The 21,064-nt window shown below is 41.0% G+C and overlaps 1 protein-coding gene across 2 annotated transcripts in view; it reads left to right on the top strand.

Moving 5' to 3' along the window:
• Positions 1-21,064, top strand: part of LOC141144213 (uncharacterized) — a 731,403-nt gene that overhangs the window by 168,757 nt on the left and 541,582 nt on the right. For both annotated transcript variants that reach the window (XM_073629665.1, XM_073629666.1), the window contains exon 8: positions 11,060-11,128. In XM_073629665.1, the coding sequence (XP_073485766.1) occupies positions 11,060-11,128 (69 nt within the window). The remainder of the gene's footprint in view (positions 1-11,059; positions 11,129-21,064) is intronic.

The raw sequence follows: 21,064 nt of genomic DNA, 5'->3' as shown, positions 1-21,064 counted from the left end.
CTGAAAAGAAACCATGAACTGCATACAAAGAGCGCTGCCCGCCTGTTCAGGACTTTTCCATCCAGGCATTGCCGTAATAACCAATCCACTCTTTTATGAGTAATCTGGTGATCTGAGAACTCCTGCTTCCAAATTAGAAGAAGGATTTCCAAACACAGGCACCTTGCTGTCCTTGCAAACAGGAAACATAAAAACTAATTTCAATACCTAATATGGAATTATGGAGAAAATCACAGATGACATAATATGATATTATTATATATATTATACATAATATAATATGATGCAGGTCATGGGTAGCATTATCACAGCAGTTTTACCTAACCCTCTTTAAAACCAATTTTTCTGGCGCTTTTTGTAAAAATCTGTATTTTTTGCTAGAACATTACATATATACAGTATCTCACAAAAGTGAGTACACCCCTCACATTTTTTGTAAATATTTTATTTTATCTTTTCATGTGACAACACTAAAGAAATGACACTTTGCTACAATGTAAAGTAGTGAGTGTACAGCTTGTATAACAGTGTAAATTTTCTGTCCCCTCAAAATAACTCAACACACAATCATTAATGTCGAAACTGCTGGCAACAAAAGTGAGTACACCCCTAAGTGAGAATTTACAAATTGGGCCCAAAGTGTCAATATTTTGTGTGGCCACCATTATTTTCCAGCACTGCCTTAACCCTCTTGGGCATGGAGTTCACCAGAGCTTTACAGGTTGCCACTGGAGTCCTCTTCCACTCCTCCATGACGACATCACGGAGCTGGAGGATATTAGAGACCTTGCGCTCCTCCACCTTCCATTTGAGGATGCCCCACAGATGCTCAAGAGGGTTTAGGTCTGGAGACATGCTTGGCCAGTCCATCACCTTTACCCTCAGCTTCTTTAGCAAGGCAGTGGTTGTCTTGGAGGTGTGTTTGGGGTTGTTATAATGTTGGCATACTGCCCTGCGGCCTAGTCTCTGAAGGGAGGGGATCATGCTCTGCTTCAGTATGTCAAAGTACATGTTGGCATTCATGGTTCCCTCAATGAACTGTAGTGCCCACAGCACTCCCATCACCATGCTTGACCGCAAGCAAGACATACTTGTCTTTGTACTCCTCGCCTGGTTGCTGCCACACACGCTTCACACCATCTGAACCAAATACGTTTATTTTGGTCTCATCAGACCACAGGACATGGTTCCAGTAATCCATGTCCTTAGTCTGCTTGTCTTCAGCAAACTGTTTAGGTGATTTCTTGTGCATCATCTTTAGAAGAGGCCTCCTTCTGCGACGACAGCCATGCAGACCAATTTGATGCAGTGTGCGGCATATGGTCTCAGCACTGACAGGTTGACCCCCCACTGCTTCAACCTCTGCAACAATGCTGGCAGCACTCATACGTCTATTTCCCAAAGACAACCTCTGGATATGATGCTGAGCACGTGCACTCAACGTCTTTGTTCTGAGTGGAACCTGTCCTGTTAAACCGCTGTATGGTCTTGGCCACCGTGCTGCAGCTCAGTTTCAGGGTCTTGGCAATCTTCTTATAGCCTAGGCCATCTTTATGTTGAGCAACAATTCTTTTTTTTAGATCCTCAGAGAGTCCTTTGCCATTAAGGTGCCATGTTGAACTTCCAGTGACCAGTATGAGAGAGTGAGAGCGATAACACCAAATTTAACACCTGCTCCCCATTCACACCTGAGACCTTGTAACACTAACGAGTTACATGACACCGGGAAAATGGCTAATGGGCGCAATTTGGACATTTTCACTTAGGAGTGTACTCACTTTTATTGCCAGCGGTTTAGACATTAATGGCTGTGTGTTGAGTTATTTTGAGGGGACAGCAAATTTACACAGTTATACAAGCTGTACACTCACTACTTTACATTGCAGAAAAGTGTAATTACTTCAGTGTGGTCATAATATAAGATATAATAAAAAATGTACAAAAATGTGAGGGGTGTTCATCACTTTTGTGAGATACTGTATATGTACAGTCAGACTAATATATATATATATATATATATATATATATATATACTCTGCATTCAGAGTAGCCTATATATACAGTGTAAACAGCATATTCAGTCAGTACAGGCAGTGTATTTGATATAATCAGTCAGTACAGGCAGTATATTTGATATATATATATATATATATATATATATATATATATATATATATATATATATACCCGTATTTATCGGCATATAACACGCACCGGCGTATAACACGCACCCCAAGTTTAGGAGGGAATTTTAAGGGAAAAAACTTTTAGGAGGGCAGTTTAAGGGAAAAAAACTTAGATTTAAATCATTGCAATCATTGCAGCCTTCTCAGTGCAGCCTTGCCCCAGTGCAGCCTTGCAGCTCGCAGTTTGAAAATGGCGCCGCTCCCCTGCGATCCTGTGATCCCCTGCGATCCTGAGTTTCAAAATCGTCGACCGCGATTTGAAAATGGCGCCGCCGGCGCCGAAATACACAGAGCCGGTCCTCGGATCTTCTCGGCGGCTCTCATTCCCTTTTGGCTCCACCCGTAGTCCCGCCCGGGATGGGCGTGACTGTGAGCGGAGCTATCCGAACCTAGCCGAGTACGTATTTCTTCAGTGTTGTCACATGAAAAGGTATAATAAAATATTTACAGAAATGTGAGGGGTGTACTCACTTTTGTGAGAGTTATATATATATATATATATATATATATATATATATATATATATATATATATATATATATATATATATTCCGCTCATCCCTCCAAAAATGAAGTGGCTTAACAACCACTTGGGCTGAAAATGCACTGCACTCAATAAGCACAGGAATCACACAGGAATCGCACAGGAACGCAAGCGCATTCCTGTGTGACTCCTGGTGTGAATCGGCCCTCACTCCACTCAGTGAGGCAGGAGAAGCTGCAAAATTTTCTATAGTGTACAGGCAGTCCTCGGGTAACAAACAAGAAGAAGGTTCTGTAGGTTTGTTCTTAAAGCGGAATTCCACCCCCCCTTTCAAGAATTAAAAGTCAGCAGCTACACATGCTGTAGCTGCTGACTTTTAATATTAGGACACTTACCTGTCCTGGAATCTAGCGATGTTGGCACCCCAGCCGATGTTTCCATCGGCTGTTGGGTGCTGCCGCTGCCATTGCTGTTGCCGGTAAGTGTTCCCAGCAGTCCTTGCGGCTTCACAGCTGAGTCCCTACTGCACATGCGTGAAGCTCACTGCGCTCCCTTACTGGTGCAGCAGCAGGGGAAGGAGGAGGGAGGAGGAGGGGGCTGGACTTCTGACGTACCTCACTGCGGCGAGGTCCGATGGAAGTGGGGACAAGGTACCCATCAAACACAGGTACCCGCTCTCCCCTCCCCCCTGAAAGGTGCCAAATGTGGCACCGGATGGGGGGGGGGAGGGGAAGCAGAATAGCGGAAGTTCCACTTTTGTGTGGAAATCCGCTTTAAAGACCAAACCTTTTTCTGACACTTGTTGCTTACAAGTTAAAATCATTATTTTTTGCTAGAAGATTACTTAGAACCCCCAAACATTATATATATATATATATATTTTTAGCAGAGACCCTAGAGAATAAAATGGTGGTTGTTGCAATATTTTATGTCACACTGTATTTGCGCAGCAGTCTTTCAAACTCAATTTTGGGGAAAAAATACACTTCAATGAATTAAAAAAAGAACAGTAAAGTTAGCCCAATTTTTTGTATAATGTGAAAGATGATGTTACGCCGCAAGAATTGTGAGAGAATTGTGATCTTTATTCTAAGCAAAAAAATCGTGATTCTCATTTTAGCCAGAATTGGGCAGCTCTAATGTTTAATCAAACTTCCAGTCCATAAATGAAAGTAGGAAACTAGCCCAAACACCATGCTGTAAAGTGAGTGGTAATTTCTTCTATTGCATCAGACCAGAATGCTTCCACCACATATGTGTAAAATGCTCACTCACCAACAGTAAATGGCCCAAAGACCTAATGAGCCCTGCACACACAATCCAATTTGGATATGATGGACTCAGTACCTCATTTGCTTCAACACTAATCCACTCTCAATGAGTAGCACATCATTTCCGCCTTTGTCCCCTTGTCACATACGGGATTTGGAGCGCACACCCGCTCGGTGGTTATGAAGGGCTCATGCCTGGGTACTAAGTGAGAATGGTTTGTGGAGGTGCCTCTCAGGCACCATGAAAATGTAAGTGCAAAACATTTGTTTTTAAAGTTTGTCCATTTTAAATAAAAACTTTCTGCACTATGAGGATTGTTCTCTGTTTGGATTCTTGGTGTTGTGCAATATTGAGAGTGGATTAGCGTTGGAGCAAATGAAGTCCATGATATCCATCCCATATTGGATCGGTGTCTGCAAGGCCATTTACTGTTGGTGAGTGAGCATTTTACACATACAGTACACTATATTACCAAAGGTATTAAGACACCTGCCTTTAAACGCACATGAACTTTAATGGCATCCCAGTCTTTTCTTTTTTTTATATAAACAAAAAAGGTTTTATTGTACAAGAAAATATAAAGTACAAACATTCAAGTATAGACTCCATAAGCAGTAAGTAAACAATCAAAGATTCGTTTTACAATACATAAAGTAGGAACTGGTTTGCATATAGTCCACACCAGTCAATCAGTGGTGTCTTCAGTTCTGGTAAAATAGCATTAACAACTAAACAAACATAAAATAAAAACTCTTGCAGTGCACATATCTCGCCTATACATATGTATACATTGCACCAAATCTGCCCTTTTCTATCTGACACATCATTTATAGAAACATTTGGCCCTCCACCCCAGCCCACTAATACCACACCCAAAATTAATTTCAAATCTGAAGTAGTCTTGTGAGTATGAGTTGAGAGGGAGCTACCCCAGGGGTCTCCAGCCACTCCTGCCAAATTTTTGGGAATTTATGTGGGATATTCCTGTGAAGGTACAATTTTTTTTTCCTTTTTAGGATATTGTTTACCTGTTGAATCCATTGCCGGCATGTAGGCATTTGAGGGGATAACCAGAATCTCGCTATCAGCTTTATGACTAAATGAAGCAGTCTAACAAGTGCTACATAAGTGGATGGAGAATATAAGTTACCTAACAAACCACCCAGAATACACATAACTGGATTTAAGTCAAGTTGGACCTGATATATATTATTGATAAACTTGATAACATCTTGCCATTGTCTCACTAGTTTGGGTAATCTCCATAACATATGTATTAGATTCCCTTGGTGTATTTGGCACTTCGGCATATGGGAGAATCCTTTCTACCCCACTTATGTAGTTGTACCGGTGTGAGATATGCTCGATGAAGGATAAACAGGTGAGACAATTTATGTGATGCTGATACTGACACCAGTGGACCAGCCAACATCTACCTCCCATTTCTATCTACAGGGTAACAGGTCTGGGGCCTGGATATGGGTCAGTATGTAAGCATATAACTTAGAGATGATTCCTTTCTTATTGGACGTGGAAAAATTATAATTAAGAAACGCTGAGTCCTCAGCCTGTAACGTAGAATTCCTGCCCTGCACTCTGAGAGCATGACGCAGATGTATGTACATGTAGTATTGTTTACATAATAAAGAAAACTCTATACATAGTTGGTGAAAGGATTTCACTTCCTGCCCGGTAAAAGGTTGTGATAGATATTTAACTCCGGCTTCTATCCAGATTGAATAATTTTCAAGTTTAACCAGCTCCTTGTAAGACCGACTTGTTGCGTCATATTGGGGTACAAACAAGAAAACCAGTGATTCTCAGTCTGTGCCTCAGCTCCACCCAAAGTTTCAATAAAAGCTGTATTGTGGGATATGTAAAGGGAATTTATGGCAGGCCCATTTTCAGCAGAGACATAGCGGAGAACTCCAATAAGGAACAAATCAACAAGGTCAGCCACTAGTGGAAGATCCCACCCAGCCAAATGCTGCAACTGGTCGGCCAGAAAGTATGTAAGAGAGTGAGGAACCGCCAATCCCCCTGATCTTTGGGATACTGCAAAGTGGTCAGTTTAACCCACGCTACTCCATATTTCCAGATCAACTCTCTATATTGGGAATCTATTCATTTAAACCAATATTTAGGGATCCGTACAGGGGCGTTATGGAGAACATATAGCAGTTGGGGGGCCCACATCATTTTGATGAGATTAGCTCTACCAGTAACAGATAAAGGAAACTTACACCAGCTGGAGTACTTCTGTTTGAATTTTTGCAAAATGGGTTTGAGGTTCAATGTTATATAGTCTCCAACATTCCCTGTCACAGTGATTCCCAAATATTTAATGGAATTAACCACCACTAACCTGGGAGGCTATCGGGGGGGGGGGGACCCACTCGTAATGGATCCAATGGCAACAGTGAGGTCAAATAATGGCAAATCCCGAGTGCTGCCCAAATTTATCAATAAGCCGCATAACGGCTTCCAGAGACGTGACTGTGTATATCAAGGTGTCATTGGCATAGAGGGAGAGTTTATCTACCCTCCCCAGACCCCACTATGTCAGGAGATGCTCTCACCATGGTCGCCAGAGGTTCCAGTGCCATGGCGAAGAGCAGAGGGGACAATGGACACACCTGCCTTGTCCCACGATGCAAGGGAAAGGCCTCCGAGAGTACCCCATTAATGCGAATTCTCGCGCTGGGAGCCGCATAGAGCAATTGAATCCAGGCAAGAAAGAATTTTCCATCTCTAAATTTACATAGAACAGCCCACAGATATCTCCACTCAGCGCTATCAAAAGCCTTGGCAGCATCAAGTGAGAAAACTTCGCTATTGCCTGGATTATCCACTGCCAACTGTATGTTTAGAAATAACCTTCTGATATTCAGTGCCATTGACCTTGTGGGTATGAAGCCTGAATGATCAAGATGTATTAGTCCATTCACTACCTTTGCCAAATGAGTGGCAAACACTCTGGCCAACAGTTTGATATCTGTATTTATTAACAAGATTGGCCTATAGGAGTCAGGCAGTAATGGATCTTTACCCAGCTTTGGCAATACTACAATGATAGCTTCTCCCATAGAGGATGGCAAAGTACCTCTCTGGATAGCGTCATTCAGAGTAGCCAAAAGCATGGGCAAAAGAGATTCGCTATATTGTTTATATGCCTCTGCAGGCAGTCCATTAGTCCCCGGAGATTTACTATTGGCCATAGCAGCTACTGCTTCAGTGAGTTCCTTAATTATTATAGGCTCATTAAGCATTTTACAACCCTTGGTGGACAATCACGGAAGAGTTCACTGATCCAAAAATTGCACCAGTTCATCCTCTGGGGGAGTAACCTTAAAAGCAAAGATCTCTCTAAAGTAATTACTGAAAACATCTAAGATTTGATCCACATCCTGTACATTGTCCCCTGTTGGGCTCTGGATAGCATTTACATGTGGTTCTCCCTGTTGTGACCGAGATATCACCGCCAATAAATGCCTGGTGTTCTCCCCTTCCTCAAAGTACTTTTGTTGTATAAAAAACCTCTTATTCTCAGCAGTTGTAAGGGTGACCTGTTGGTGTAACGACTGCCAGCCAGCTTCATTCGGAGGCAGGTGAGGGGTTTGTGACATAATGCTTCTTTGCTTTTCTCGCCTCACTAAGTACCAGGGTTTCCCACTCCTTAGTGGCATTTTTAATATTGGAAATTTGTTTATTAATAAGGCCCCAGATATGTTCCTTAAGGGCATCCCAGACTACTCCAGGATAAGCTGTACCCTTGGTATAATGCATAAAAATTTGAATGTCTCTAGGAATAAGGTCAGTGGGCGAGAAGAGGTTAAACCAGAAAGGGTTAACTTTTCATAGTTTGGAACCAGAAGCATCTGAAATGGAGACTTGTATTCTCAGGAGCAAGTGGTCAGAAATACTTCTTGAGAGATATTCAGCCATATGTACCATAAGCAGAGCCACTGAGTATATGGGATAGTGCCCTGTGTGAAGCAGAATGGCAAGAAAAACACTTTTTGTCAGGGTATTTATTCCTCCACACGTCATTCAACCCCAATTCTGAGACTAAACTAGCAAATGGAGTGGGGCCCGCAAAGCCTGTAGGTCTGTCCCAGTCCGGTATGAATTTGTCTTTACTTTTATCCAGGAGGTTATTAAAATCTTCCAAGACCCATATGGGTACATTGGAATGCTGAGCCATACGTTGGGCTTGACCTATCAGACACTCCGGAGAGTAGAGTGGAAGAATATAAATATTTGCCACAATACATACTACCCCAGCAATTTTATACAGTAAGAAAATATATCTACCTTGCTCATCCACACAGGATTGGATCAGATGAAACGGAACATTATTAGAGACAAGAATGATGACCCCTCTGGAATAGGCAGTGTGGGTGGAGTGAAATTGTGTCAAAAGGCCTCGATGTTGAAGGAATGATAAGGTATTGGATTGAAGATGAGTTTCCTGCAAACATACAACCGCCATTGGGGTATAAATTCAGGGCAGAGAACAGCACCCCCACTTCACTCCACCATTCATCCCCTGCACATTCCAGGATAGCAGATTGTATTTAACTGCCATAAAAAACTTGGTTTGTTTAATGGCTCAAATAAGGAAAGATTGAATCCCACATCTGGGTCATCTAGGACAGGGGTCTCCAAACTATGGCCCTTCAGTTGTTTAAGAACTACAATTCCCATCATGCCTAGTCATATCTGTGAAACTTGACTTACCTGCACAGAGTCCTGACCTCAACCCGATAGAACACCTTTGAGATAAATTAGAGCAAAGACTGCGAGCCAGGCCTTCTCGTCCAACATCAGTGCCTGACCTCACAAATGCGCTTCTGGAAGAATGGTCAAACATTCCCATATGTAAACACTGACTTTTTTTTTTTTGTTGTTGTTATCTCAGCTCTCTTTGTAAAGAGGACCTGTCATGCCCTATTCCTATTACAAGGGAGAAAGTGAAAAAATTAAAAAAAAATTGAAATAAAAAAAATATATATATATTTTTTAAAGTGCCTGTCCCCTCATGCTCGCAAGCTGAAGCGAACGCATATGTAGTTCGAGCCCGCATATGTAAACGACATTCAAACCACACATGTGAGGTATCTCCGTGAACGTTAGAATGTAAGCAATATTTCTAGCATTAGACCTCCACTGTAATGCCGCGTACACACGATCGGAAAAGCTGCCAGCAAAACTCCGATGACAGCTTTTTGTCGGAAAATGCAACCGTGTGTATGCTCCATCGGTCTTTTGCTGGAGGAATTCCATCCAGCAAAAGATTGAGAGCAGGTTCTCTATTTTTTGGTCGGGAAAAGTTCCTATCCGAAAATCCGTTCAACTGTATGCAATTCGGACGCGCAAAAAAATCACGCATGCTCGGAAACAATTTGACGCATGCTCAGAAGCATTGAACTTCATATCCTCAGCTTGTTGTAGTGTTGTACTTCACCGCGTTCTTGACGGTCGAAAGTTCAGAGAACTTTTGTGTGACCGTGTGTATGCAAGGCAAGCTTGAGCGGAATTCTGTCGCAAAAACCATCCAAGATTTTTCTGACGAAAATTCTGATCATGTGTACGTGGCATAACACTAAACTGGTAACTTGAAAACATTTTTAAACCTAGCCTATTGAGAAGTACTGAAGTTTGGCGCCATTCCACGAGTGTGGGCAATTTTAAAGCGTGACGTGTTATCTATTTACTCGGCGTAACATCATTCACATTATACAAAATATAATGCGGTAAATATTTTGTTTTGTTTTTTAGTTCATGAAAGTGTTTTTTTTTTTTTTTTTTAAAAAGAATTGCGTTTGAAAAATTGCTGCACAAATACCGCGTTGCAACAACTGGCATTTTATTCCCTAGGGTCTCTGCTAAAATATACTGTTTGGGGGTCCTGAGTAATTTTCTAGCAAAAAAAATATTATTTTTACATGTAGGAGAAAGTGTCATGCCACGTACACACGACCAGACTTTCCGGCAAAAAAGGTCGTGTGTAGGCTTCATCTGACTTTTTCTTTCTAAAATTCTGGCAGACCTAGAAATAGAACATGTTTCAAATCTTTCCGACGGAATCAGTTCCTATTGGGAAAACCGTTCGTCTGTATGCTATTCCAACGGACCAAAAACGACGCAAGGGCAGCTATTGGCTACTGGCTATTGAATTTCCTTTTTCTAGTCCCGTCGTACGTCATCCATTTCTAAACAATCGAATTTTGGTGTGATCGTGTGTAGGCAAGTCCGTTTCAGCGGAACTCCGTCGGAACTCCTTCGGAAAGACCGTCGGAGTCTATTCTGACGGAAAGTCTGGTCCTGTGTACGCGGCATCAGAATTGGCTTGGGAGGCAAGTGGTTAAAGTGATGACCTGCAGGGGCTTTTAAAGCATCACTTGTGGAAAATCTAGTATACCAAAGTTTATTGTCGTTTTGCGGGTGGGCATAATTTTAAAGCTTGGCAGGTGTTTACTGTGCAACTTCATCTTTCATAACATACCTAATAATTGGGTACTGCATTGCGTTTATGTTCACTAAAATGAACTTTAGTGTATTTTTTACTGAAAATTTGCACTTGATAAACTGGTGCACAAATATTGTATAAAATAAAAAAATGTAAGCTACCACTTTTTTTATTCTTCAGAGTGTCTGCTTTCAGAAAATATATAATATTTGTGGGTTCATTGTCATGGTCAAATTCAGGATTTTGCCCATCTTATATAAAAAAAAAATTTTAAAAAATGGCACGTAGGATTTTTTTTTTTGTTTTTATTTTTGTTTTCTTTTTGTACATAAAGAAAAAAAAAATACTATGTGGAAAAATTATTTTATATATATATATATATATATATATATATATATATATATAAATAAAATGTATAATAAAATATATAGATAAATATATATATAATATATATATATATATATATATATATATATATATATATTTTTTTTTTTTTTTTTTTTTTTTTTGAGAAAACAAGCGGTGAAATTATCAGAATGAGGAAAATGAAGACTGTAATAAACTACATTTATATTGTAACTGAAAACTGTACACATAATTGGAATTTCACTATTCCAATATAGTAAAAATGTTTTTCTCCTGCAGGCCGTTTTCCCACTTTATGAATCCCGCATCACAACCGCCAAGCTACTGATAGAAGCCGAAGAGTATGAGGTAGGAACATTTGTGTGTGTTTGTTATTAACTGTTAACTGGTGTTAACTGTCATTTTCTGCTGTGATCCATGGAGACTCGGGTGTTCCCCTTCTTATTTCTGTGTACGGTATAAAGATGATATTTGATAATTACTCTGAACTTTTATGTGCTGTTCAAATGTCAAGTCGGTAGAAAACGCCTCTTAAGCACAGCAAGCGGTTCATTATTCCTGTATGTCACATGGTCCCCGAGGAGGTACGGCTGTGACGAAAGTGCATAGAGCTCCCACTGTTACCTGTCCTATTCAGCTATCATGTGACATTAGAATAAAAAATACCGGTATGTTTGTTTTTTTGCTTATAAATAAAAAAAAATTTAAAAAAATTTGCTTTTCAACCAGGGCATGGTGGACGGGTAAGCATAAATTATGAGTGGATTTGTGTATTAGAAGTCTAAGTCTTGCCTCTATTTTACTACAGATCACACTAGCATGCAGCTCTGAATGCTGATATCGATCATCTTACAGTCATTTGTTAAATTCAATATTTGTTTGGCTACTTAGGTTTGGTGAGTTTTCACTTTATGGTCATTGAAGGCACTGGTGACGTATCCAGGGCCTCACGGCTGCCTCCTGGGAGGGCTAAGTCACCAGTGCCATTCAAAAAAAATCTTGTCTAAAAAAAAAAAAATTACATACCAAAATAATTTGAAAATATGTCCTATATTTCATAGGTTAATCCAGTTTCCCAACACCTCCGATAGATTGGAGTTTTCCTTCACGCGCTCACCACTCCATTCAGCATCCAGGAGTGGAGAGATATACACTATATTGTCAAAAGTATTGGGACACCTGCCTTTACACACACATGAACTTTAATGACATCCCAGTCTTAGTCCGTAGGGTTCAATATTGAGTTGGCCCACCCTTTGCAGCTATAACAGCTTCAACTCTTCTGGGAAGGCTGTCCACAAGGTTTTGTGTCTATGGGATTGTTTGACCATTCTTCCAGAAGCGTATTTGTGGGGTCAGGCACTGATGTTAGGCGAGAAGGCCTGGCTCGCAGTCTCCGCTGTAATTCAGAGGTGTTTTATCGGGTTGAGGTCAGAACTCTGTGCAGGCCAGTCAAGTTCCTCCACCCCAAAATCACTCATCCATGTCTTTATGGACCTTGATTTGTGCACTGGTCCAAATCATTTGGTGGAGGGGGGATTATGGTGTTGAGTTGTTTTTCAGGGGTTGGGCTTGGCCACTTAGTTCCAGTGAAGCAAACTCTTAGGGCGTCAGCATACCAGGACATTTTGGACAATTTCATGTTCCCAACTTTGTGGGAAGTTTGGGGATGGCCCCTTCCTGTTCCAACATGACTGCCCACCAGTGCACAAAGCAAGGTCCATAAAGACATGGATAAGCAAGTTTGGGGTGGAGGAAGTTGACTGACCTGCACAGAGACCTGACCTCAACCTGATACCTTTGGGATGAATTAGAGCGGAGACTGCAAGCCAGGCCTTCTCAGCCAACATCAGTGCCTGACCTCACAAATGTGCTTCTGGAAGAATGGTCAAACATTCCCATAGACACACTCCTAAACCTTGTGGACAGCCTTCCCAGAAGAGTTGAAGCTGTTATAGCTGCAAAGTGTGGGCCAACTCAATATTGAACCCTACAGACTAATGCCCTGTACACACGGTCGGACTTTGTTCGGACATTCCGACAACAAAATCCTAGGATTTTTTCCGATGGATGTTGGCTCAAACTTGTCTTGCATACACACGCTCACACAAAGTTGTCATTCTAAACGCGGTGACGTAAAACACGTATGTCGGGACTATAAACGGGGCAGTGGCCAATAGCTTTCATCTCTTTATTTATTCTGAGCATGCGTGGCACTTTGTCTGTCGGATTTGTGTACACACGATCGGGATTTTGTTGTCGGAAAATTTTATATCCTGCTCACAAACTTTGTGTGTCGAAAAATACGATGGAAAATGTGTGATGGAGCCCACACACGGTCGGAATTTCCGACAACAAGGTCCTATCACACATTTTCCGTCGGAAAATCCGAACGTGTGTACGGGGAATAAGACTGGGATGCTATTAACGTTCATGTGTAAGGCAGGCGTCCCAATACTTTTTGACACAATAGTGTATGAGTGTGTAAGAAGTTTAAGTCTTGCCTCCATTAGCATGCAGTTCTGAGTGCTGATATCAATCATCTGTCAATTGTTAAATTAAAATTTTTGTGTTTACTTAGGTTGGTTGCATTCCCACTTTATGGTTATTTAAGGCACTGGTGACGTAGCCAGGGCTTCACGGCTGCCTCTTGGGAGGGCTACCTTACCAGTGCCCTTCCAGAGAGGTCTTGTCTATAAACTTTTCATAAATTATTATATAAAAAAAAATAAATAAATAAATAAATTTGAAAATACGTCCTAATGTATATTTCAAATAAGAACCCAGTTTCCCAACACCTTTGATGGATGCGAGTTCTCCTTCATGCTCTCACTCCATTCAGCATCCAGGAGTGGAGAGATCTAGCTGGAATTTCTCTGTATGGATGAGCATGATTTGAACCCCATATGATTGTGGTGGGCCGGTCACCACCAGGCACCAGCGCTATCAAGAGCGGAGAGTTCCTAGCTCTGTGTAAGCTGCAACTTGAGTGATTCAAGCAACTTCTCCTGGTCCCATTGCCTGAATGGTGGAGAGGGGTAGCTAAGAAAACATGTATATGTGTTGCTGGGATGGGGAATGTATGCTACAATGCTGTTTTGCCTTGCATGACCAAAGCACAGGTTGACTTTAAGATTATTCTGCTGACTCTTAGGCTGGGTTTGCATCTTACTGTGTGTGGTGGTATGCATTTTTTTTTTTTTAAATGTGCACCTGGCCCTGTGTACCTGTCAAACTTGGATGTGAGAGTTGGTCCGTATAGCTGCTTCATCTCAATTCACTAACATAGGCTGCCTTTCATATGCCTGTGTGCATGAGGTCTTAAAGTGTTGAATTACACCACATTTCTGAATGAACTGCTAGAATCTTACACTCAAGAGATATGTGAGATTTGTTTTGTTACGAATCAAAATTCTGACAAAATTTTCATTATTCAGAGATTCGGATTTATTCGAATCACAATAGTAACAAATTTCAATGAATTTGAAATAAATTATAACGAAAACAACAAATTCATTCGTATCCAATCGTTTCATTCGGATGATAGGATGCGATAGTTTGGGCCTTTGGTAAGGTTAAAATCACAAAAGACCATGGCCATCTTAATGCATGAGCACAGCCCAGGGACCCCAGGTGCATGGGGGCCCCATGATAATCTTGCAAACCTTAAAACGTGCCAACCATCCTGGATTTGCCAGGACAGTCACGCTTTTTACTAAGCTTTCCCGGGATGGCCGTGTTTAGGGCAGCATCCTGGAACCTGTACTGTGCCCTCCTGATCCCAGTATTGTGCCCTTCTGATCCCGCCCTGTATTGTGCCCTTCTGCTTCCACCCCATAATGTGCCCTTTGTATTGATTAGTCTTTCATTTATGGCATGCTTTCTTATTGTGTAAAATCAGTTTTAATGAAAGTACTAAAAAATATATGTTTATTTCTATCAACCAGTCATACTTTCATTCTTAGGTGTAGGTGCGTAAATTGGGGCAGGTTTGTAAGGGCCCCAGAGTATTACTTTGCCAAGGGGCCCATGATGCTATTAAGACAGCCCTACAAAAGACGCAAGGACGTTGTTTCTTTGTTATCTTTGTTACTTTGGCTGCAACTTTAGAGAGTTTTGTAAGTTCATTAATATGTGTCACACTCTGCACTGTATTGTTATGGTTGGCCAAAGTTGCAAAACATCAAAGTTACATGAAAGTTGCAAGCAGGACGCAATGTAAAGTTGCACAACTTTTTTATGGTCGCAGCAGTGTGAACCAAGCCTTAATGTTTTTGAAACATCTGAAATAACTTGGCAAATTAATCTGAATCTTCTAAAATAACTTCCGTAAACACAAATCAATCAATCATTATCCTTCCACTTCACAATTATGTGCCACTTTGTGTTGGTCTATCACATAAAATCCCAATAAAATACATTTACGTTTTTGGTTGTAACATGACAACATGTGGAAGATGTCAAGGGGTATGAATACTTTTTCAAGGCACTGTACTTTATCAACAATATTAAACTAAATGCAGGTGGCTGGATTATGTCATCACTCTCAACGTGTTTCGTGCATCTTAGTTCACTTCATCAGGAGATTATCAATTGACCAAATATAAACCAAATTGCAAGAACAGAATTAAATCACAGTCAGATCTGACAAATGAGACACAACAATGTCTTGCAAGAATGGATAGAAGTAAAATCACAGTCGATGGATGTATGAGGGCCACCATCATAAGTCTGTCCTGGGAGCTGTGGAAAGGGCAGGGAGCCGCACACTAGAGCCAACAGAGGTAGGGCGCCCTCCAAGATAGCAGATGATAGATGGGAGCTCAGTCTCAGTCCTCTCAGTCTGGCAGAAGCTTGTACCTGTGGGACTGATTTTCTGGTTAGCCTATGGTGGAGAAATTTATATTGTCATCATCTGCAATCTTGGAGGCAGAACTCCCTCTGTTGGCTCCTTGTGTTGGCCCTAGTGTGCGGCTCCCTGCCCTTTCCACAGCTCCCAGGACAGACACATGATGGTGGCACTCATTCATCCATCGACTGTGATTTTACTTCTATCCATCCTTGCAATTTGGTTTATATTTGGTCAATGAATGTTCCCCTGATGAAGTGAACTAAGATTCATGAATGCGGTGAGAATGAGAATATTCATGACATAATCCAGCCACCTGCATTTAGTTTAATATTGTTGATATGACAAATATATTTACAAACTTGCATATGATGGAAGTATTCCAATTGCTTTGATACTTATTTACACTCTTTGTACTTTTTAGAATGCATTTTGAAGATATATTGTAGTTATATTTATAACTTTTTACTTTTTTATGTTTGTTGTTTTTTTCTTATGAAAGTCCCATTATCTTTTGTTTTTTGTATCTAGTGTACATCACCCAATGTTCTGATATTCTCACACTCTGCTCCTACACTGTAGATCTTATTCCCTACTTCATTTAATGAGGCTCCACCATTGGGTATATTTAAAAAAATGACAAGTCAGACCTATGTGGGTTCCTAAATGAATGGTTTTTACATTTGCTATGCTCTGTAAAGTACTTTTAGTTTGCCATAAAAATACTACAATTGCAATTTTTGTGTTTTTCTTATTGTTCTTCATCCTGTATTTTTTTTTTTTTTTAATGTGAGACCTGTTTTCTCTGTTGTTGTTTTTTGTGTCTCATTTGTCAGATCTGCCACATGCAGCTCTTTGATGCTGTAGAAGTGGAAAGCGCAACCATTAAACCATAGATAAATATATGAGGCACAGATCTACGGATAGCGGTGAAATAATTAGATCAAGTTCCTGCAGAGAAAATGTCTGTTAGAAGCGTTTAGCGTCTTCGGGGACAGCTGTGTTCTTAGCTGTCACACTTCAATATCTGTCCAGGAAATCTGACAGCATGAATGTAGTTGTGGTCCTATGGAGGATTTTATCCCTATTAACCAGAACTACTGTTTCTTTATTTTTTTTTTTTTCTTTCCTTGACTGCTGTGTCATTCTATAGGCAGGGCTTTGTCCATAGATTTGTCAGATAAGATGGATGGTTTGAGATACCAACACATTCCACCCACTGAAGTGTCATCTCAATCAATTTGTTTTCCACGCTTTTCTCTGTCTATTGTCACCTTGTCCATTGCTGTGGCAAATAGTATGTTTATCTAGTGCTATATTTATTAAGAAACGATCAGCTCAAGGATGATCCAATGCTTTTTCACCATTTATTCACCTGTTGGATCATTCCTTGTAGTTTTAAATCTAAACTCCATAAACACACAGAATAATGCAGTCCTGTAATTATTATTACAACATTAATGCATCCCTTAACCACTTCAGCCCCGGAAGAATTCACCCCCCTTCCTGACCAGAGCATTTTTTGCGATTTGGCACTGTGTCGCTTTAACTGACAATTGCGCGGTCGTGAGACCTGGCTCCCAAACAAAATTGACATCCTTTTTTTCCCCACAAATAGAGCTTTCTTTTGGTGGTATTTGATCACCTCTGCGGTTTTTATTTTTTGCGCTATAAACAAAAAAATAGCGACAATGTTGAAAAAAACGTATTATTTTTTACTTTTTGCTATAATAAATATCCCCAAAAGATATTTAAAAAAACATTTTTTTTCCTCAGTTTTGGGCCGATATGTATTCTTCTACATATTTTTGGTAAAAAAAAAATCGCAATAACCGTTTGTTGATTGGTTTGTGCAAAAGTTATAGTGTCTACAAAATAGGGGATAGTTTTATGGCATTTTTATTACTAATTTTTTTTTTACTAGTAATGGCGGCGATCAGCAATTTTTATTGTGACTGCGACATTATGGCGGACACATGTAATTTTTGACACATTTTTGGGACCATTGTCATTTATACAGCAATCAGTGCTATACAAATGCACTGATTCCCGTGTAAATGTCACTGGCAGTAAAGAGGTTAACCACTAGGAGGCGGTGTAAGGGTTCATTATGTCCTGGGGAGTAATTCTAACTGTGGGGGGGCGTGGCTACATGTGACACGCCACTGATCTCTGCTCAGTGACACTGTCACTAGGCAGAACGGGGAGATGCTTGTTTACATTAGCATCTTGCCGTTCTTCCTCTCCGTGGAGCATCCGCTACAAATGCAAACAAAAGGACATTGCCTTTTTGTAAAAAAAAAAATAAAAAAACATTTTTTAATTGGTGGGGGGCATATTGGGGGGCACAGCATAATGTTGGGGGGGGGGGTGTCAGGGCCCCCTCTGCCCCCCCCAATGATGCCATTGATGGAGCCACAGGCGTTTTTGACCTTTTGTAATGAGAGGTCTATCTGATCTGGTAAGCAAGCCCTTTTTCAGCCATTGGTGGTGGTGTCAATTCACAAGATCACTTTCACTTTTGGTGGTGAAGATCCATCGGAATCACTAAGCATCATTTTTCATTGGAACATTTATATTACTGGACTCTTTACTGGATAATCCATTTTCACTGTTTGATTTAATTTAGCTATTGGATCACTTTCAGTTAATTTGATCATTCTTCACTGGATCATTATACCTTTGTTATTTATGTTTTGTATTTATTTATGTTATGCAATTTTTAGCGCAAGCTTATCTAAACGTAATTATTGTGGAAAGAGGTTTGGTGCGTGTGATTTTTACATACTAATAGATAACAGTAAAATGTTCATTTGAGGCTCTCCAAGATTTATAAGCAAACATGATGATTAGAACACTTAATAATAGTTATTATGTTTGGTAAAATAGTCAAATTACACGTTTCATTGATTTTCTAAGCGGAAATTTTTTTAAATGCAACCTCTACAGGTAACAAACTGAAACATGAGATGCTTTTATAGTTTTAATGTATAACTACAATTTATTTTCTGGATTTGTCAAAGAAACATAAAAGCGTGATGGCAGAGAATGACCAAGTAGTCCACTGAGTGTTTTTTTTTGTTTGCAACCTTTTTGTTGAGTGCAGATCTAATGTGTGTTTGTCCCAACCATGTTAACAATTAACTTACTGTTGACTGACTCTGTACCTCTGCTGGAAGTTTGTTCTAACCTTCAACTACTCTTTTGGTAAAATAATAATTTAAGGTTAGTTTTGAACATTCGTCCTGCTAGCTTGAGGTAATGTCCCCGTGTTCTTGATCTTGGCTTCATATTGAAAATACTGCCCTCCTGAATCGTATTCATCCCCTAATGTATTTAAATGTTTCAGTCCCTTTCCATTTTTTCCTCAGAACTATACATATTAGGTTCCTACAGTCTTTTTCATGATGTGTTTTATCACTCAGGACTGTCACCATGTTTGTTGGCCGTTTCTGGATTCAACCTATCTTAACAATTTCTTTTTGTAAGCAAAGTCTCTAGAGCTGGACATAGTATTCTAGATGAGATCCAACTAAAGCTCTGTATAGAAGAATCAGGACCTCCTTCTTCCTGCTGGTGACCCCTCTAGTGATAAATAAAGATCTGTATAGGGGAATCAGAGCCTCTTTCCTGCTGCTGGTGAACCCTCTAAAGATAACTAAAGATCTATATAGCGGAATCATGACCTCCTTCCTTCTGCTGTTGATCTCGTTAGTGATAACTAAAGATCTATATAGAGGAATCAGCACCTCCTTCTTCTTGCTAGAGATCCCTCTAGTGATAACTAAAGATCTAAATAGGGGAATCAGGACCACCTTTCTCCTGCTGGCGATTACTAAAGATCTATATAGAGGGCCCAGGACCTCTGTCATGTACCTGGTCCTTAAGTCAAAATGCTGAGAGGGCTCTCCTTGCAGCTGTCCCCGAAGGTGGAAACAGGGAACACGAAGCCCAAAGAAGCAGGGATACCAGATGAGAAGAGCAGAAGGACCCAGGAGAGCTGACAGTGGTGCGTAATGCACACAGCAGGAAGCAGGTTGCAGTGGTAAGTGCAGCAGGCTGGATACAGCAGGTAGGTACCACAGGCTGGAACAACAGGTAAGTACTGCAGGCAGGTACAGCACATACAAGTACATGTACTTGTACAAGTACAGCACATAGGCTCCTTGGCAGATCACAGCAAACACGGCAAAACAGGTGGTGTAGTCAGGGATAGTAGCAAAGTTTAGAGGGCCCACGGTAGATTGGTGTGCCGCTCAGGCTCGCTTCAACAATCTGGGGAGTAATGTGGAAGGTTCTGAGTCCACTGCTATGGGAGTGCTGGCGATGGAGTGGAGCTCATCCCAGCTCCTGTAGTCACTGGAGTGAGGAAGGAGGGAATCCTCGGTGCCGCACATCCACAGGGTTGTGTGATGGTGAAAGAGACAACCTCAGCCTGGGCTCCCGCCAGGCCACGCCCCAAACGCGTTTCGCTCCGACCCAGAGCTTAGTCATGGGGGAAGGTCAGAGGGGCCGGTGGTCAGCAGGCATTAGATCAGAGATGTGGTCAGACAAGCCGGAGTCATACACCGGACAGGAAACGAGAGTAGATCCATGGGCAGGCCGAGGTCAGAGTTGGAAGAAAGACGAGGTATCAAAGGGCAAGTTGGGTTGGTAATGGGTAATCCAGAAGCATAAGCAAAACAAGGTAGCAGAAAGCTGAAGACCAGTCAGCAATGTCAGTGTGTAATAGCCACTCTTTTAAAGACCAGAAGGTGGCAGAATCTGGCCTTTGGGCATTTTTCCTCTGGATAGTCTCCTGACAACCTCTTTCCTCCTGCTGGTGATCCCTTTAGTGAAACACCCCAGAATTCCGTTTGCTTTCCCTGCTGCCTGGCCACACTTATTTTGCAAAAATCTGAAATAAGAACCTACAAATATATGTAGTTCTGGCCAACACTGAACCCCCAATATTGTACAGATAATTTTTCCCCTAAATGCAATTGTTTACATTTAAAAATGTCACATGGGGAAGGTCTAGTGCTCTCTAATACCTGGATGCCCTGTTGCATTAGTGTAACAGAGTAAAGTCTAAACTACGTGGCATGTTCACCAATGCCAGGAGCCTGGCAAACAAGATAGGTGAACTAGAGATACTGTTGTATGAGAAGGATTTGGATTTTGAGGGAATTTCAGAGACCTGGTTCAACAGTTCTCATGATTGGCTGGCAACCATTCAAGGGTATACCATTTATCGCAGGGATAGAGAGGGTAAAAAAGAGGGAGGAGTATGCCTATATATCAAGAATAATGTGCAAGTGAATGTGAGAGATGACATCACTAAGGGAGCTAGGGAGGAGGTGAAATCCTTATGGGTAGAGCTCCAAAGGGATGAAGCTAACGGGAAAGTAATACTGGGAGTATGCTATAGGCCCCCTAACCTGAGGGAGGAGGGG

Source organism: Aquarana catesbeiana, linkage group LG05 (assembly GCF_042186555.1).
Source record: "Aquarana catesbeiana isolate 2022-GZ linkage group LG05, ASM4218655v1, whole genome shotgun sequence".
NCBI classification, from domain to species: Eukaryota; Metazoa; Chordata; class Amphibia; order Anura; family Ranidae; genus Aquarana; species Aquarana catesbeiana.
The sequence above is the reverse complement of the archived record's forward strand: the minus strand, read 5'-3'. Positions and strand labels throughout refer to the sequence as shown.